This window comes from Phyllobates terribilis, unplaced genomic scaffold (genome assembly GCF_046119375.1).
Source record: "Phyllobates terribilis strain yellow unplaced genomic scaffold, ASM4611937v1 Scaffold_3__8_contigs__length_932513732, whole genome shotgun sequence".
Classification (NCBI taxonomy): Eukaryota; Metazoa; Chordata; class Amphibia; order Anura; family Dendrobatidae; genus Phyllobates; species Phyllobates terribilis.
Window position 1 is genome coordinate 648,316,147 of NW_027362763.1, and position 13,998 is coordinate 648,330,144.

General features: G+C 53.9%; 1 protein-coding gene across 2 annotated transcripts in view; it reads right to left on the reverse strand.

Moving 5' to 3' along the window:
* Nucleotides 1-2,221: 2,221 nt before the first annotated feature.
* PPP2R5D (protein phosphatase 2 regulatory subunit B'delta) overlaps nt 2,222-13,998 on the reverse strand; it is a 96,335-nt gene continuing 84,558 nt past the window's right edge. Inside the window, exons 12-15 of one of the 2 annotated variants that reach the window (XM_073671651.1) lie at nt 10,680-10,781; nt 10,485-10,557; nt 10,274-10,390; nt 2,222-6,167 (exon numbers count right to left, since the gene is read on the reverse strand). In XM_073671651.1, coding sequence (XP_073527752.1) covers nt 6,030-6,167; nt 10,274-10,390; nt 10,485-10,557; nt 10,680-10,781 — 430 coding nt within the window. In that variant the 3' untranslated portion in view covers nt 2,222-6,029. The remainder of the gene's footprint in view (nt 6,168-10,273; nt 10,391-10,484; nt 10,558-10,679; nt 10,782-13,998) is intronic. The other variant, XM_073671652.1, reaches the window with a different exon arrangement.

The following is a 13,998-nucleotide window of genomic DNA, read 5'->3' on the forward strand; positions in this document are numbered from 1 at the left end:
AATCTTCCTCCAAATCCCCGTTTTTTGTAGTCTTCGGTCAGCATCCTCGGATCCCGTTTCCCGTCTCCACCTCGGTGGACAATCCGGCTGCGGAATCTCTTGTTAACAAATTTTCCTCCATATGGGAGAGTACCCGGTCCGCACTCCTTCTGTCATCCGAGCGTATGAAAAGACATGCTGACAAAAAACGTCTGGATCCTCCTCAATTCCGTCCAGGGGATAAGGTCTGGCTCTCGTCCAAGTATGTCCGGCTCAAGATTCCTTCCTATAAGTTAGGGCCTCGGTTCATCGGTCCTCTGGAGGTCATCAGTCAGATCAACCCGGTGGCCTATAAATTGAAACTCCCGGCCAACTTGCGGATCCCTAACTCCTTCCATGTATCTCTCCTCAAACCTGTGGTACTTAACTCTTTTTCCAAGTCTACAGGCACGCCTCCTGCTCCGGTTTCCGCTGAAAACGAATTTGAGGTAGAGAACATTCTGGCCACCAAAAGGGTAAGAGGGAAGACCTTTTTTCTAGTAGATTGGAAGGGGTTTGGTCCTGAAGAGAGAACGTGGGAGCCCCGGGAGAACATCCATGCCCCTCTCATCCTTGCTAAATTTCTGTCTGGCCTAAAAAAGGGGGGGCCTAAAGGGGGGGGGGTACTGTAGCGTCGGCGTCCCTGCCCTCTGCTAGGCAGGGACGCTGTTCCCCTCACCTCTCTGCTCCGAGCCCGGCGTCCTCCTCCCGTTCTGCTGGCAGCGCGCGCTCCTTCCCGGCCACTGTGCTTAGGGCGCGCGTGCTCCCTCCCTCTTAAAGGGGCCGCGCGCGCCGTCCTAAGGAGTCCCCGGCCAATGGCCAGAGGACTTCACCATATATAAGGCACCTCCTCCAAAATGGAGGTGCCCGAGCAATGTTGTTGCACTGTTCACTACTCTGCTTCAGCCCTCAGGTCCCGTTGCCAGTTACCTGTCAGTTACCTGCCTGATTCCTGCCAGTTTGCTGTCTGTTTCCTGCCTGATATTCCTGCTACCTGCTTGCTAGCCTGAGGTCCGACGGTCTGCCTTCCTACTCCTGTCAGTCTGTCTATGGACCAGCTTGGCCGCTCACCTGGGAGCGCACATCTGCTACCTGCCTGCTAGCCTACCTGGAGGCTCCGCCGTCACGTGCTGTGACCACCTGCTATTCCAGAGACTCCTGCCCGCTCACCTGGGAGCGCTTCTCCGCTACCTGCCTGCTTGCCTACCTGGAGGCTCCGCCGTCACGTGCTGTGACCACCTGCTATTCCAGAGACTCTTGCCCGCTCACCTGGGAGCGCTCCTCCGCTACCTGCCTGTTTGCCTACCTGGAAGATCTGCCGTCACATGCTGTGACCACCCGTTCATCCAGAGACTCTCGCTTGCTCACCTGGGAGCATACATCTTCCATCTGCCTGCTAGCCTACCTGGAGGTTCAGCCATCACAGGTCGTACCTACCCTTTACCCAGAGACTGCCCCGGTCACTTGCCGTGACCTCCAGCCCGTTCATCCAGAGACTGCCCCGGTCACTTGCCGTGACCTCCAGCCCGTTCTTCCAGAGACTGCCCCGGTCACTTGCCGTGACCTCCAGCCCGTTCATCCAGAGACTGCCCCGGTCATTTACCGTGACCTCCTGCCCGTTCATCCAGAGACTGCCCCGGTCATTTACCGTGACCTCCTGCCCGTTCACCCAGAGACTGTCCCGGTCACCTGCTGTGACTGCCTGCCCGTCTTCCCTGGTCGCCACCCGCTCCCTTACAAGGACCGCCCCCTTGTATAGTAGCTCTGAGGTTCCGCCTCCCAGACCCGTTACATCTGATCTATCAAAATATAAAAGATTAATGCGATCCGTAAACCGCGTAACGAGAAAAGAAAAGGAAATTGAAATGCCAGAATTATGGGGGTTTTTTTTGGCTGCTGCAACATTGAATTTTACTGCAATCAAAACATCGGATCTACCCCAAAATCTAAACTTAGGGCACAAAAAAAAAACCCTCACCTACCTAGCCCTATATCCTGAAAGATAAAAACGTTACGGGTTTCGGAAAATGGTGAAACAAGAAAGTTTTTTCATTTATTAAGAATTTCCAAATTTGGTTACCACTTAAATAGAAAAAAAATCTATATTTTTGCGATCGGCATAATGATACTGAGCTGGAGAAATCTTATTGCCTGCTCAATTTTACCGTATAATGAACATGGTAAATTAAAAAAAAAAAAAAAAAACTGTGAAACTGCACTTTTTATTGGCAATTTCAATGCATTTGATTTTTTTCCCTGCTTTCCAGTGCATCACTTGATAAAATGTATTTCAAAAGTACAATCAAGCCCCCATACGGCTATAGTGACAGAAAAAGAAAAGATACGGCTCTTGGAAGAAGGGGAGGAGAAAACAAAAAAAATGGTCATGGTGTGAAAGGGTTAATTACAACCGGCCCTTTAAATGTGTAGACTGTTAGCCCAGGAGAGGCATGTTTGATAAATATTAGATTAGGGTCCCATCAAAGAAAGGGTACACCTCGCCACAGCCGGTGGGCTCTCGTGAATCGCCCAATTTATGCGCTAAGTCCCTTCATTTTTCTAAGTATATTCTATATAGCAGTAATGCTGATCAAATCTCATATACTCAATGGCAGACATCTTAGCGCTTACAGAGGCGGCTGTGGTCTTTTGTTTGCATGTTCCTCATCTTCATCAGAGCTGCTTCACCCCTCGGTGACTATTTCTCACTCATCAATGACTATTCCTCAGCCTCATCAGAGCCGCTTCTCTCCCTCATCGGTGACTGTTCCTTTCCTCACCAGAGCCGCTTCTCCTCCTCATCGGTGACTGTTCCTTTCCTCAACAGAACCGCTTCTCCTCCTCGGTGACTGTTCCTTTCCTCATCAGAGCCGCTTCTCTCCCTCATCGGTGACTGTTCCTTTCCTCATCAGAGCCGCTTCTCTCCCTCATCGGTGACTGTTCCTTTCCTCATCAGAGCCGCTTCTCTCCCTCATCGGTGACTGTTCCTTTCCTCATCAGAGCCGCTTCTCTCCCTCATCGGTGACTGTTCCTTTCCTCATCAGAGCCGCTTCTCTCCCTCATCGGTGACTGTTCCTTTCCTCACCAGAGCCGCTTCTCTCCCTCATCGGTGACTGTTCCTTTCCTCAACAGAACCGCTTCTCTCCCTCATCGGTGACTGTTCCTTTCCTCAACAGAACCGCTTCTCTCCCTCATCGGTGACTGTTCCTTTCCTCACCAGAGTCGCTTCTCCCCCACATCGGTGACTGTTCCTTTCCTCACCAGAGTCGCTTCTCTCCCTCATCGGTGACTGTTCCTTTCCTCATCAGAGCCGCTTCTCCTCCTCATCGGTGACTGTTCCTTTCCTCAACAGAACCGCTTCTCTCCCTCATCGGTGACTGTTCCTTACACTAATCAGAGCCGCTTCTCTCCCTCATCGGTGACTGTTCCTTTCCTCACCAGAGTCGCTTCTCCCCCACATCGGTGACTGTTCCTTTCCTCACCAGAGTCGCTTCTCTCCCTCATCAGTGACTGTTCCTTTCCTCAACAGAACCGCTTCTCTCCCTCATCGGTGACTGTTCCTTTCCTCACCAGAGTCGCTTCTCCCCCACATCGGTGACTGTTCCTTTCCTCACCAGTCGCTTCTCTCCCTCATCGGTGACTGTTCCTTTCCTCATCAGAGCCGCTTCTCCTCATCGGTGACTGTTCCTTTCAACAGAACCGCTTCTCTCCCTCATCAGTGACTGTTCCTTACACTAATCAGAGCCGCTTCTCTCCCTCATCGGTAACTGTTCCTTTCCTCACCAGAGTCGCTTCTCCCCCACATCGGTGACTGTTCCTTTCCTCAACAGAACCGCTTCTCTCCCTCATCGGTGACTGTTCCTTTCCTCACCAGAACCGCTTCTCTCCCTCATCGGTGACTGTTCCATTCCTCACCAGAACCGCTTCTCTCCCTCATCGGTGACTGTTCCTTTCCTCACCAGAACCGCTTCTCTCCCTCATCGGTGACTGTTCCTTTGATCACCAGTGCCGCTTCTCTACCTCATCGGTGACTGCTCCTCACACTAATGATCATCAAAGCCACTTCTCCCCCTCATCGGTGACTGCTCCTCACACTAATGATCATCAAAGACGCTTCTCCCCCTCATCGGTGACTGCTCCTCACACTAATGATCATCAAAGCCGCTTCTCTCCCTCATCAGTGACTGTTCCTTTGCTCATCAGAGCCGCTTCTCTCCCTCATCGGTGACTGTTCCTTTCCTCAACAGAGTCGCTTCTCCTCCTCATCGGTGACTGTTCCTTTCCTCACCAGAACCGCTTCTCTCCCTCATCGGTGACTGTTCCATTCCTCACCAGAACCGCTTCTCTCCCTCATCGGTGACTGTTCCATTCCTCACCAGAACCGCTTCTCTCCCTCATCGGTGACTGTTCCTTTCCTCAGCAGAACTGCTTCTCTCCCTCATCGGTGACTGTTCCTTTGATCACCAGTGCCGCTTCTCTCCCTCATCGGTGACTGCTCCTCACACTAATGATCATCAAAGCCACTTCTCCCCCTCATCGGTGACTGCTCCTCACACTAATGATCATCAAAGACGCTTCTCCCCCTCATCGGTGACTGCTCCTCACACTAATGATCATCAAAGACGCTTCTCCCCCTCATCGGTGACTGCTCCTCACACTAATGATCATCAAAGACGCTTCTCCCCCTCATCGGTGACTGTTCCTTTGCTCATCAGAGCCGCTTCTCTCCCTCATCGGTGACTGTTCCTTTGCTCATCAGAGCCGCTTCTCTCCCTCATTGGTGACTGCTCCTCACACTAATGAGAGCCACTTCTCCCCCCCACCAATGAGTGACTGCTCCTCACACTCATCAGAGCCACTACTCCCCATCATCGGTGACTGTTCCTGACACTAATCAGAGTCACTTCTCCCCACCATCGGTGACTGCTCCTCACACTCATCAGAGCCACTGCTCTCCCTCGTTGGTGACTTTTATTCAGTCTTCAGCGCCTGTTCCTCTCCCTTATTGGTGTTTGTTTCCTTTCCTCGTCAGCCGCTGCTCATCTGGTCCTCTTAACCAGTAATTATCACTAGGTGCACAAATCATTTTGGATGAGTCTTTTATTTCATGTTTCAGTGCTCTTGGTGCTGGACCCCTGCACAGCAGCATTCACGTCATCTGTGATAGGCGATGACAGCATTTTTTTCAGGCTTGGTCTATTCATATCATTGATTAGCGACCAGATGACCTGACCTGTGTGCCGATCTACTCATGGAGCCATGGGCTAAACTTCATGGGGAGACTGAGCACACGTAACATACAGCCGGCCGCCGCGTGTAACCACGTACAGCCGGCCGCCGCGTGTAACCACGTACAGCCGGCCGCCGCGTGTAACCACGTACAGCCGGCCGCCGCGTGTAACCACGTACAGCCGGCTCTAGGTGTTAGGTGTAAGGACGTGTACGGCCTGGATTGGCATTTGTGAAATTCAGTACTTCCTTCCTAAGACAGAGTGAGCCGCTATCATTGCCTTTTAACCACACACTGCGCTTTGGCCCAAATATGGACCAGCAGCACTTCCCTGGATACAGGACCAAAAGCATTGAGCAAGGGGCTGGAGGCTGAAGTCCGGGGATGGTCGCAAGCAGGTCAAGTATAGAAGGTCCCAGCTGTGGTTTCACCTCTTCAACCTGCAGAGGTATGACAGCAGCCTCTACCCAAAGGAGAACATGACCCTTATGGCTTCCCTGGAACTTATGAAACATCTCCAACCATGAAGAATTCTAATGAGTGTCTTTCATGCAAGGCCAAGAATGGGGGCGACCCCTTCGGCCCCTACATCCTGGAGTGCTGGACCTGGGTGAATTGCATGTGAAGTATAAAAAGTTTGAGAAAGATAGATGAAGCTTCATAACTGAGGTCTCCGTGCTGCTCGGATGAGGCTGGAGCATCTGCTTGTCATAGGCTGGTGGAACCATCTTTCTTAATGTCCTGGGGGGCAGAATGATGACAGAGTCACAATCAAAGAGGGTCAGAGGGTCTCCTTGCTGCTGCTCAAATATTCCTCTGCTCTCTTATGAGATTCCAGTGCTCGGATTGTGTAAATATCCTGCGGAAGTTCTGACTTCTTGCTGAGGAGCATCAGCTCCTGTGGAGACGCACGTGGCACCTGAAGGAGAACAAAAAACAAAGGCGATCAGCAGCGAGCACCAGTCACATCTCTACAGAGGAGCAATGGTTGGCTCTGTGCACATTTCAGCTCAGCCTTCTACTCAAGGTTTAGGTATATGGTGGCCGAGGTCATCATTAGACTCAAAAATTAAAAAAAACACGTATGAAAAGGAGAGATTAGGTTGTATAAAGGGCTCCATGTAGATGGGGTGTGGAGGGGTTGCACTTTCCTGGAGCGCCCACCTTAGGGACCAGAGCCATGGTGGAAAGGTGGCAGAATTGGGGGAGGGTAATTTTATTATTAAAGGCCTGTGGGGCATCAGGACACAATTCTGCCACACGTGTATAAAACGCAAAAGAGTATAAAGAAGAGATGAAGAAGCAGAGGAAGAACCTAAAGGAAAAGAAGAAAATCCAGACAATGATGAGAAAGGAGAAATGCAATTCTACAAGGAAAAGCCGACTAAATCCAACCCTCACCAGTGACGATCAGCTGCAGCGCTAGCCCATGCCACCATCTACACCATCCTCACCAGTGACGATCAGCTGCAGCGCTAGCCCATGCGACCATCCACAGCATCCTCACCAGTGACGATCAGCTGCAGCACTAGCCCATGCCACCATCTACACCATCCTCACCAGTGACGATCAGCTGCAGCACTAGTCCATGCCACCACCTACACCATCCTCACCAGTGACGATCAGCTGCAGCATTAGCCCATGCCACCATCTACACCATCCTCATCAGTGACGATCAGCTGCAGCACAAGCCCATGCCACCACCTACACCATCCTCACCAGTGACGATCAGCTGCAGCATTAGCCCATGCCACCATCTACACCATCCTCATCAGTGACGATCAGCTGCAGCACTAGCCCATGCTACCATCTACACCATCCTCACCAGTAACGATCAGCTGCAGCACTAGCCCATGCTACCATCTACACCATCCTCACCAGTAACGATCAGCTGAAGCATTAGCCCATGCCACCATCTACACCATCCTCACCAGTGACGATCAGCTGCAGCACTAGCCCATGCCACCATCTACACCATCCTCACCAGTGACGATCAGCTGCAGCACTAGCCCATGCCACCATCCACACCATCTTCACCAGTGACGATCAGCTGCAGCACTAGCCCATGCCACCATCTACACCATCCTCACCAATGACGATCAGCTGCAGCACTAGCCCATGCCACCATCTACACCATCCTCACCAGTGACGATCAGCTGCAGCACTAGCCTATGCGACCATCCACACCATCCTCACCAGTGACGATCAGCTGCAGCACTAGCCTAAGCCACCGGTCACACTGCGCACATTGCTGGGGGCTGGAATAAAACACTGATGCCAACCTCAGTCTGGGTGACGGCACTGCTTCCCCTCCCCCACAACAATGCCTGGGATTGTGCTATGCTAGCAGCTGACAACCCGAGATCGCAGCTGTCACCCAATCTGGTAAGAAGAGGAGCAGAGACGGAGGAAGAGATCTCCATCCAGAAAAGTGGGGATCAGGGTGAGGATTCCTGCAGGTGACGGATGCCGATCCGTGACCCCAGGCCCATCCCCCCGCTCCGTGACCCCAGTCCCCCCGCGCATCACTGACTACCAGCATTCATTTGTAGGACGCTCCCATGAGACATAAGGAGGATCAGGGGGAGGAGGAGTGATCGGGGGAGGAGCGATCGGAGCGGGGGGGGGGAGGAGGAGAAATCGGAGCGGGAGGAGGAGAAGGAGAGATGGGAGGGGGCGGAGGAGGAGGAGAGATGGGAGGGGGCGGAGGAGGAGGAGAGATGGGAGGGGGCGGAGGAGGAGGAGAGATGGGAGGGGGCGGAGGAGGAGGAGAGATGGGAGGGGGCGGAGGAAAGATGGGAGGGGGGAGGAGGAAAGATGGGAGGGGGGGGAGGAGGAAAGATGGGAGGGGGGGGAGGAGGAAAGATGGGAGGGGGGGAGGAGGAAAGATGGGAGGGGGGGAGGAGGAAAGATGGGAGGGGGGGAGGAGGAAAGATGGGAGGGGGGGAGGAGGAAAGATGGGAGGGGGGAGGAGGAAAGATGGGAGGGGGGGAGGAGGAAAGATGGGAGGGGGGGAGGAGGAAAGATGGGAGGGGGGGAGGAGGAAAGATGGGAGGGGGGGAGGAGGAAAGATGGGAGGGGGGGAGGAGGAAAGATGGGAGGGGGGAGGAGGAAAGATGGGAGGGGGGAGGAGGAAAGATGGGAGGGGGGGGAGGAGGAAAGATGGGAGGGGGGGAGGAGGAAAGATGGGAGGGGGGGAGGAGGAAAGATGGGAGGGGGGGAGGAGGAAAGATGGGAGGGGGGAGGAGGAAAGAAGGGAGGGGGGAGGAGGAAAGATGGGAGGGGGAGGAGGAGAAATGGGAGGGGGGAGTGATTGATCGGAGCAACGGGGGGTGAGCTATTGATCGGAGCAAGGGGGGAGTGATTGATCGGAGCAAGGGGGGAGTGATTGATCGGAGCAAGGGGGGAGTGATTGATCGGAGCAAGGGGGGAGTGATTGATCGGAGCAAGGGGGGAGTGATTGATCGGAGCAAGGGGGGGGGGGAAGTGATTGATCGTATCGGTGGGGAGGGGGGATGGGAGGGATTGATCGGAGCAGGAGTGGGGGGTCGTTTATCCGGGATGGATCTCACAGAGAAGCCGTCAGATCCCTCCTCCTTCACAGCTGCTTTTCTGTTGATGATGACTCCTGTAATTTTCACACTGAGATTTATACTTTCTCCTTTCAAAAAGACTTTACTGCAAGATGCCAAATCATCAGAGGCAGCGGCTCTGTATACAGCTGATATCACAGCTCACCTCCTCCCCCTCCTGTACAATGACTGGCAACACCTCTATATACAGTAGATAACACAGGATCCACCATTCACAATAGGTGATTTCACAGCTCACCTCCTCCTCCTCCTGTACAGTGACTGATCCAACACTAACAATAAATGTCACAGCTCACCTCCTCTCCTGTACAATGACTGATACACCACTAATAGATGTCAGAGCACACCTCCTCTCCTGTACAATAACTGATCCAACACTAACAATAGATGTCACAGCTCACCTCCTCTCCTGTACATCTATTGTTTGTGGTGCATCAGTTATTGTACCGGAGAGCAGGTGAGCTGTGATATCTATTGGTACAATGACTGATCTAACACTAACAATAGATGTCACAGCTCACCTCCTCTCCTGTACAATGACTGATCCAACACTAACAATAGATGTCACAGCTCACCTCCTCTCCTGTACAATGACTGATCCAACACTAACAATAGATGTCACAGCTCACCTCCTCTCTTGTACAATGACTGATCCAACACTAACAATAGATGTCACAGCTCACCTCCTCTCCTGTACAATGACTGATCCAACACTAATAGATGTCACAGCTCACCTCCTCTCTTGTACAATGACTGATCCAACACTAACAATAGATGTCACAGCTCACCTCCTCTCCTGTACAATGACTGATCCAACACTAATAGATGTCACAGTCCACCTCCTCTCCTGTACAATGACAGATCCAACACTAACAATAGATTTCACAGCTCACCTCCTCTCCTGTACAATGACTGATCCAACACTAAAAATAGATGTCACAGCTCACCTCCTCTCCTGTACAATGACTGATCCAACACTAATAGAGGTCACAGCTCACCTCCTCTCCTGTACAATGACTGATCCAACACTAATAGAGGTCACAGCTCACCTCCTCTCATGTACAATGACTGATCCAACACTAACAATAGATGTCACAGCTCACCTCCTCTCCTGTACAATGACTGATCCAACACTAACAATAGATGTCACAGCTCACCTCCTCTCCTGTACAATGACTGATCCAACACTAACAATAGATGTCACAGCTAACCTCCTCTCCTGTACAATGACTGATCCAACACTAACAATAGATGTCACAGCTCACCTCCTCTCCTGTACAATGACCGTGCGGTCAGGGCAATGGTTATGAGTGGGCACAATGACAGTGGGCACAGGCCATGAGGGGAGGTCGGCCATGAGGGGAGGTCGGCCATGAGGGGAGGTCGGCCATGAGGGGAGGTCGGCCATGAGGGGAGGTCGGCCATTCGTCACCTGCACGGCCTCAGTCTCCATTGTCTTCTTTAGGATCTGAATGTCCTCAGCGGTGGGGGTGTCTGTCTCCATGGAGCAGATCAGGCTGAGAGCAGGAGGAGAATTAAACATGGTGTACTGAGGAAGGCGGCGGAGAGAAAGAGAGAAAGGTGTGAGACTGCGGCAGAGCGACACCTCGCCGGCACAACAGCTGCGCCCCCTACAGGCCTACCTGTGGATTTAACCGCGCCATTTCCTCTATCCGGCTCCACATCTCTGCTCGCTCTCGTCCTCTAATCTTCCCCCTAGAGAAGGAGACAGCAGAAGACTGTGCAGAAGACTCCCTGGCATGGCGGCATCTCCCACTCCCCCAAGGCAGGACTAAGAATAACCAGAGCTGCCCGTCACACAACACAAAGTCGCCAACCTCTGCTTCTCGGCCTTGTACTGCTGCGTGCAGTCATCAAAGAGCTTCTGGTTCATCTCCATGAAGAGCTTCAGAGCGTTGTAGATCAGTCCATGTATCGTCCTACAAGAGGAGATATGTCACATGACGCGGCTAAAGAGGAGTATACAGCGAGACCAAACCCCATGGCCCCAACAAAGGCCGAGCCGTAGGCCAAACCCCGCGGCCCCGGCAGAGGAGTATACAGCGCAGCCAAACCCCACGGCCCCGGCAGAGGAGTATACAGCGCAGCCAAACCCCGCGGCCCCGGCAGAGGAGTATACAGCGCAGCCAAACCCCACGGCCCCGGCAGAGGGGTATACAGCACGGCCAAACCCCACGGCCCCGGCAGAGGGGTATACAGCGCAGCCAAACCCCATGGCCCCGGCAGAGGGGTATACAGCGCAGCCAAACCCCACGGCCCCGGCAGAAGAGTATACAGCGCAGCCAAACCCTATGGCCCCGGCAGAGGGGTATACAGCGCAGCCAAACCCCATGGCCCCGGCAGAGGAGTATACAGCGCAGCCAAACCCCACGGCCCCGGCAGAGGGGTATACAGCACGGCCAAACCCCACGGCCCCGGCAGAGGAGTATACAGCGAGATCAAACCCCATGGCCCCAACAAAGGCCGAGCCGTCGGCAAAACTCCATGGCCCCGGCAGAGGAGTATACAGCGCAGCCAAACCCCACGGCCCCGGCAGAGGGGTATACAGCGCAGCCAAACCCCACGGCCCCGGCAGAGGAGTATACAGCGCGGCCAAACCCCACGGCCCCGGCAGAGGGGTATACAGCACGGCCAAACCCCACGGCCCCGGCAGAGGAGTATACAGCGAGATCAAACCCCATGGCCCCAACAAAGGCCGAGCCGTCGGCAAAACCCCACGGCCCCGGCAGAGGAGTATACAGCGCAGCCAAACCCCACGGCCCCGGCAGAGGAGTATACAGCGCAGCCAAACCCCACGGCCCCGGCAGAGGAGTATACAGCGCAGCCAAACCCCACGGCACCGGCAGAGGAGTATGCAGCGCAGCCAAACCCCACGGCCCCGGCAGAGGAGTATACAGCGCAGCCAAACCCCACGGCCCCGGCAGAGGAGTATACAGCGCAGCCAAACCCCACGGCCCCGGCAGAGGGGTATACAGCACGGCCAAACCCCACGGCCCCGGCAGAGGAGTATACAGCGCAGCCAAACCCCACGGCCCCGGCAGAGGGGTATACAGCACGGCCAAACCCCACGGCCCCGGCAGAGGAGTATACAGCGAGATCAAACCCCATGGCCCCAACAAAGGCCGAGCCGTCGGCCAAACCCCACGGCCCCGGCAGAGGAGTATACAGCGCAGCCAAACCCCACGGCCCCGGCAGAGGAGTATACAGCGCAGCCAAACCCCACGGCCCCGGCAGAGGAGTATACAGCGCAGCCAAACCCCACGGCCCCGGCAGAGGAGTATACAGTGCAGCAAAACCCCACGGCCCCGGCAGAGGCTGAGCCGTCGGCCAAACCCCGCGGCCCCGGCAGAGGAGTATACAGCGCAGCCAAACCCCATGGCCCCGGCAGAGGAGTATACAGCGCAGCCAAACCCCACAGCCCTGGCAGAGGGGTATACAGCGCAGCCAAACCCCATGGCCCCGGCAGAGGGGTATACAGCGCAGCCAAACCCCACAGCCCCGGCAGAGGGGTATACAGCACAGTCAATCCCCACGGCCTCGGCAGAGGAGTATGCAGCGCAGCCAAACCCCACGGCCCCGGCAGAGGAGTATACAGCGCAGCCAAACCCCACGGCCCCGGCAGAGGAGTATACAGCGCAGCCAAACCCCACCAAACACCTATCTGCAAACCCCATGCAGCATAGCTGACTGTCTTTCCAGACTGTTTCTATCTGTCTCCCGGTACGTTCCCTGTATCCACTATCTGCTGTGTATCCATTGATCCCTGCTCATTTCATTCTATCTGTCCTTGGTATGTTCGGTCCAATCTGCACAGTTCATCACCTCAATCCTTTGATCCCAATACACACTGGTCCCTAGCTGTCTGTTTCCTGAATTCATTTAGCCTCTGTGTCCCAATTACTCCCCACTACCCCATGCTTTTGTGAGCAGTGTTCCTGCGGCTCCTCCACTCCTGCACACCTGACCCACCTCATGTGTTGGCCAGAGCTCCATAAATCAAGGGAGCCAAGTCTGGCACAGACGGGTCTGGCTTTTAAAGGGTTGCTTTTTAAGAGGCTAAAAATGAAATATGCCAGAAATGGGCCAGAAGGTACGGATAACTATTTACTAATTGTACTCAGATTCTCTTTCTCATTCTCCCTTACACTTTTCATCATGCTTACATATGCTTTTACTGTCTTTGCACCACTAATCCTCACTCTTCTCCGCTATCCTCAAACCCCAGCACCCTCTAACCAAATAATCAACTCTCCTTCCCGCTTACCTCCCCACCCAACCTCATCAACAGACCTGCTCCTCAACCTCAGATCTATCCTACTAAAACACAAAACAAGCCGGACACTCTCCTTCTCCCACCTGCTCTCCCCCTCTCTGCTTTTCCTCACTGCTGGTGACATATCTCCCAATACTGGACCCCCACAGCTTGCACCTTCCACCAATTCACCCACCTATCGCATCAAACCAACTGCAAACTACCACAACCTCTCTTACGCAAAACCTGTCCCCCTGACGCCCACCCCGCTGCTCCCTCTCTCTGGAGCACTCTGGAATGCACGCTCTGACTGCAACAAGCTCCATTTTGTCCACGACCTCTTTACTTCCCGTCATTTCTCCTTCCTGGGCATCACAGAGACATGGCTAACACCCCCTGACACTGCCTCCCCTGCTGCACTGTTACGGCGGCCTCCACTTCACCCACACTCCTCACCCTGGTAACAGACATGGTGGAGGAGTGAGTCTTCTCTCTAACAACTGCACCTTCAGCCCTATCCCACCTCTACCCTCGCTTATTCTCCCTTCTTTTGAAGTCCACTCTGTCCGCATCTACTCTCCCGCCAACCTCCAAGTGGCTGTCATATATCGACCTCCGGGCTCGGTCACTGCCTTTATTGACCAATTCTCCTCCTGGCTTCTTTACTTTCTCTCTGCTGACATTCCCACAATCATCATGGGCGATTTCAACATCCCCACTGACACTCGCCAGTCAGCAGCATCCAAACTCCTGTAGCTTACTTCATCCTTTGGACACACACTAGACCTCATCTTCACCCGACTCTGCTCCCTATCTAACCTCACAACCTCCCCCCTAACCCTATCTGACCACCATCTACTCACATACTCATCCCTGTCCTCCTC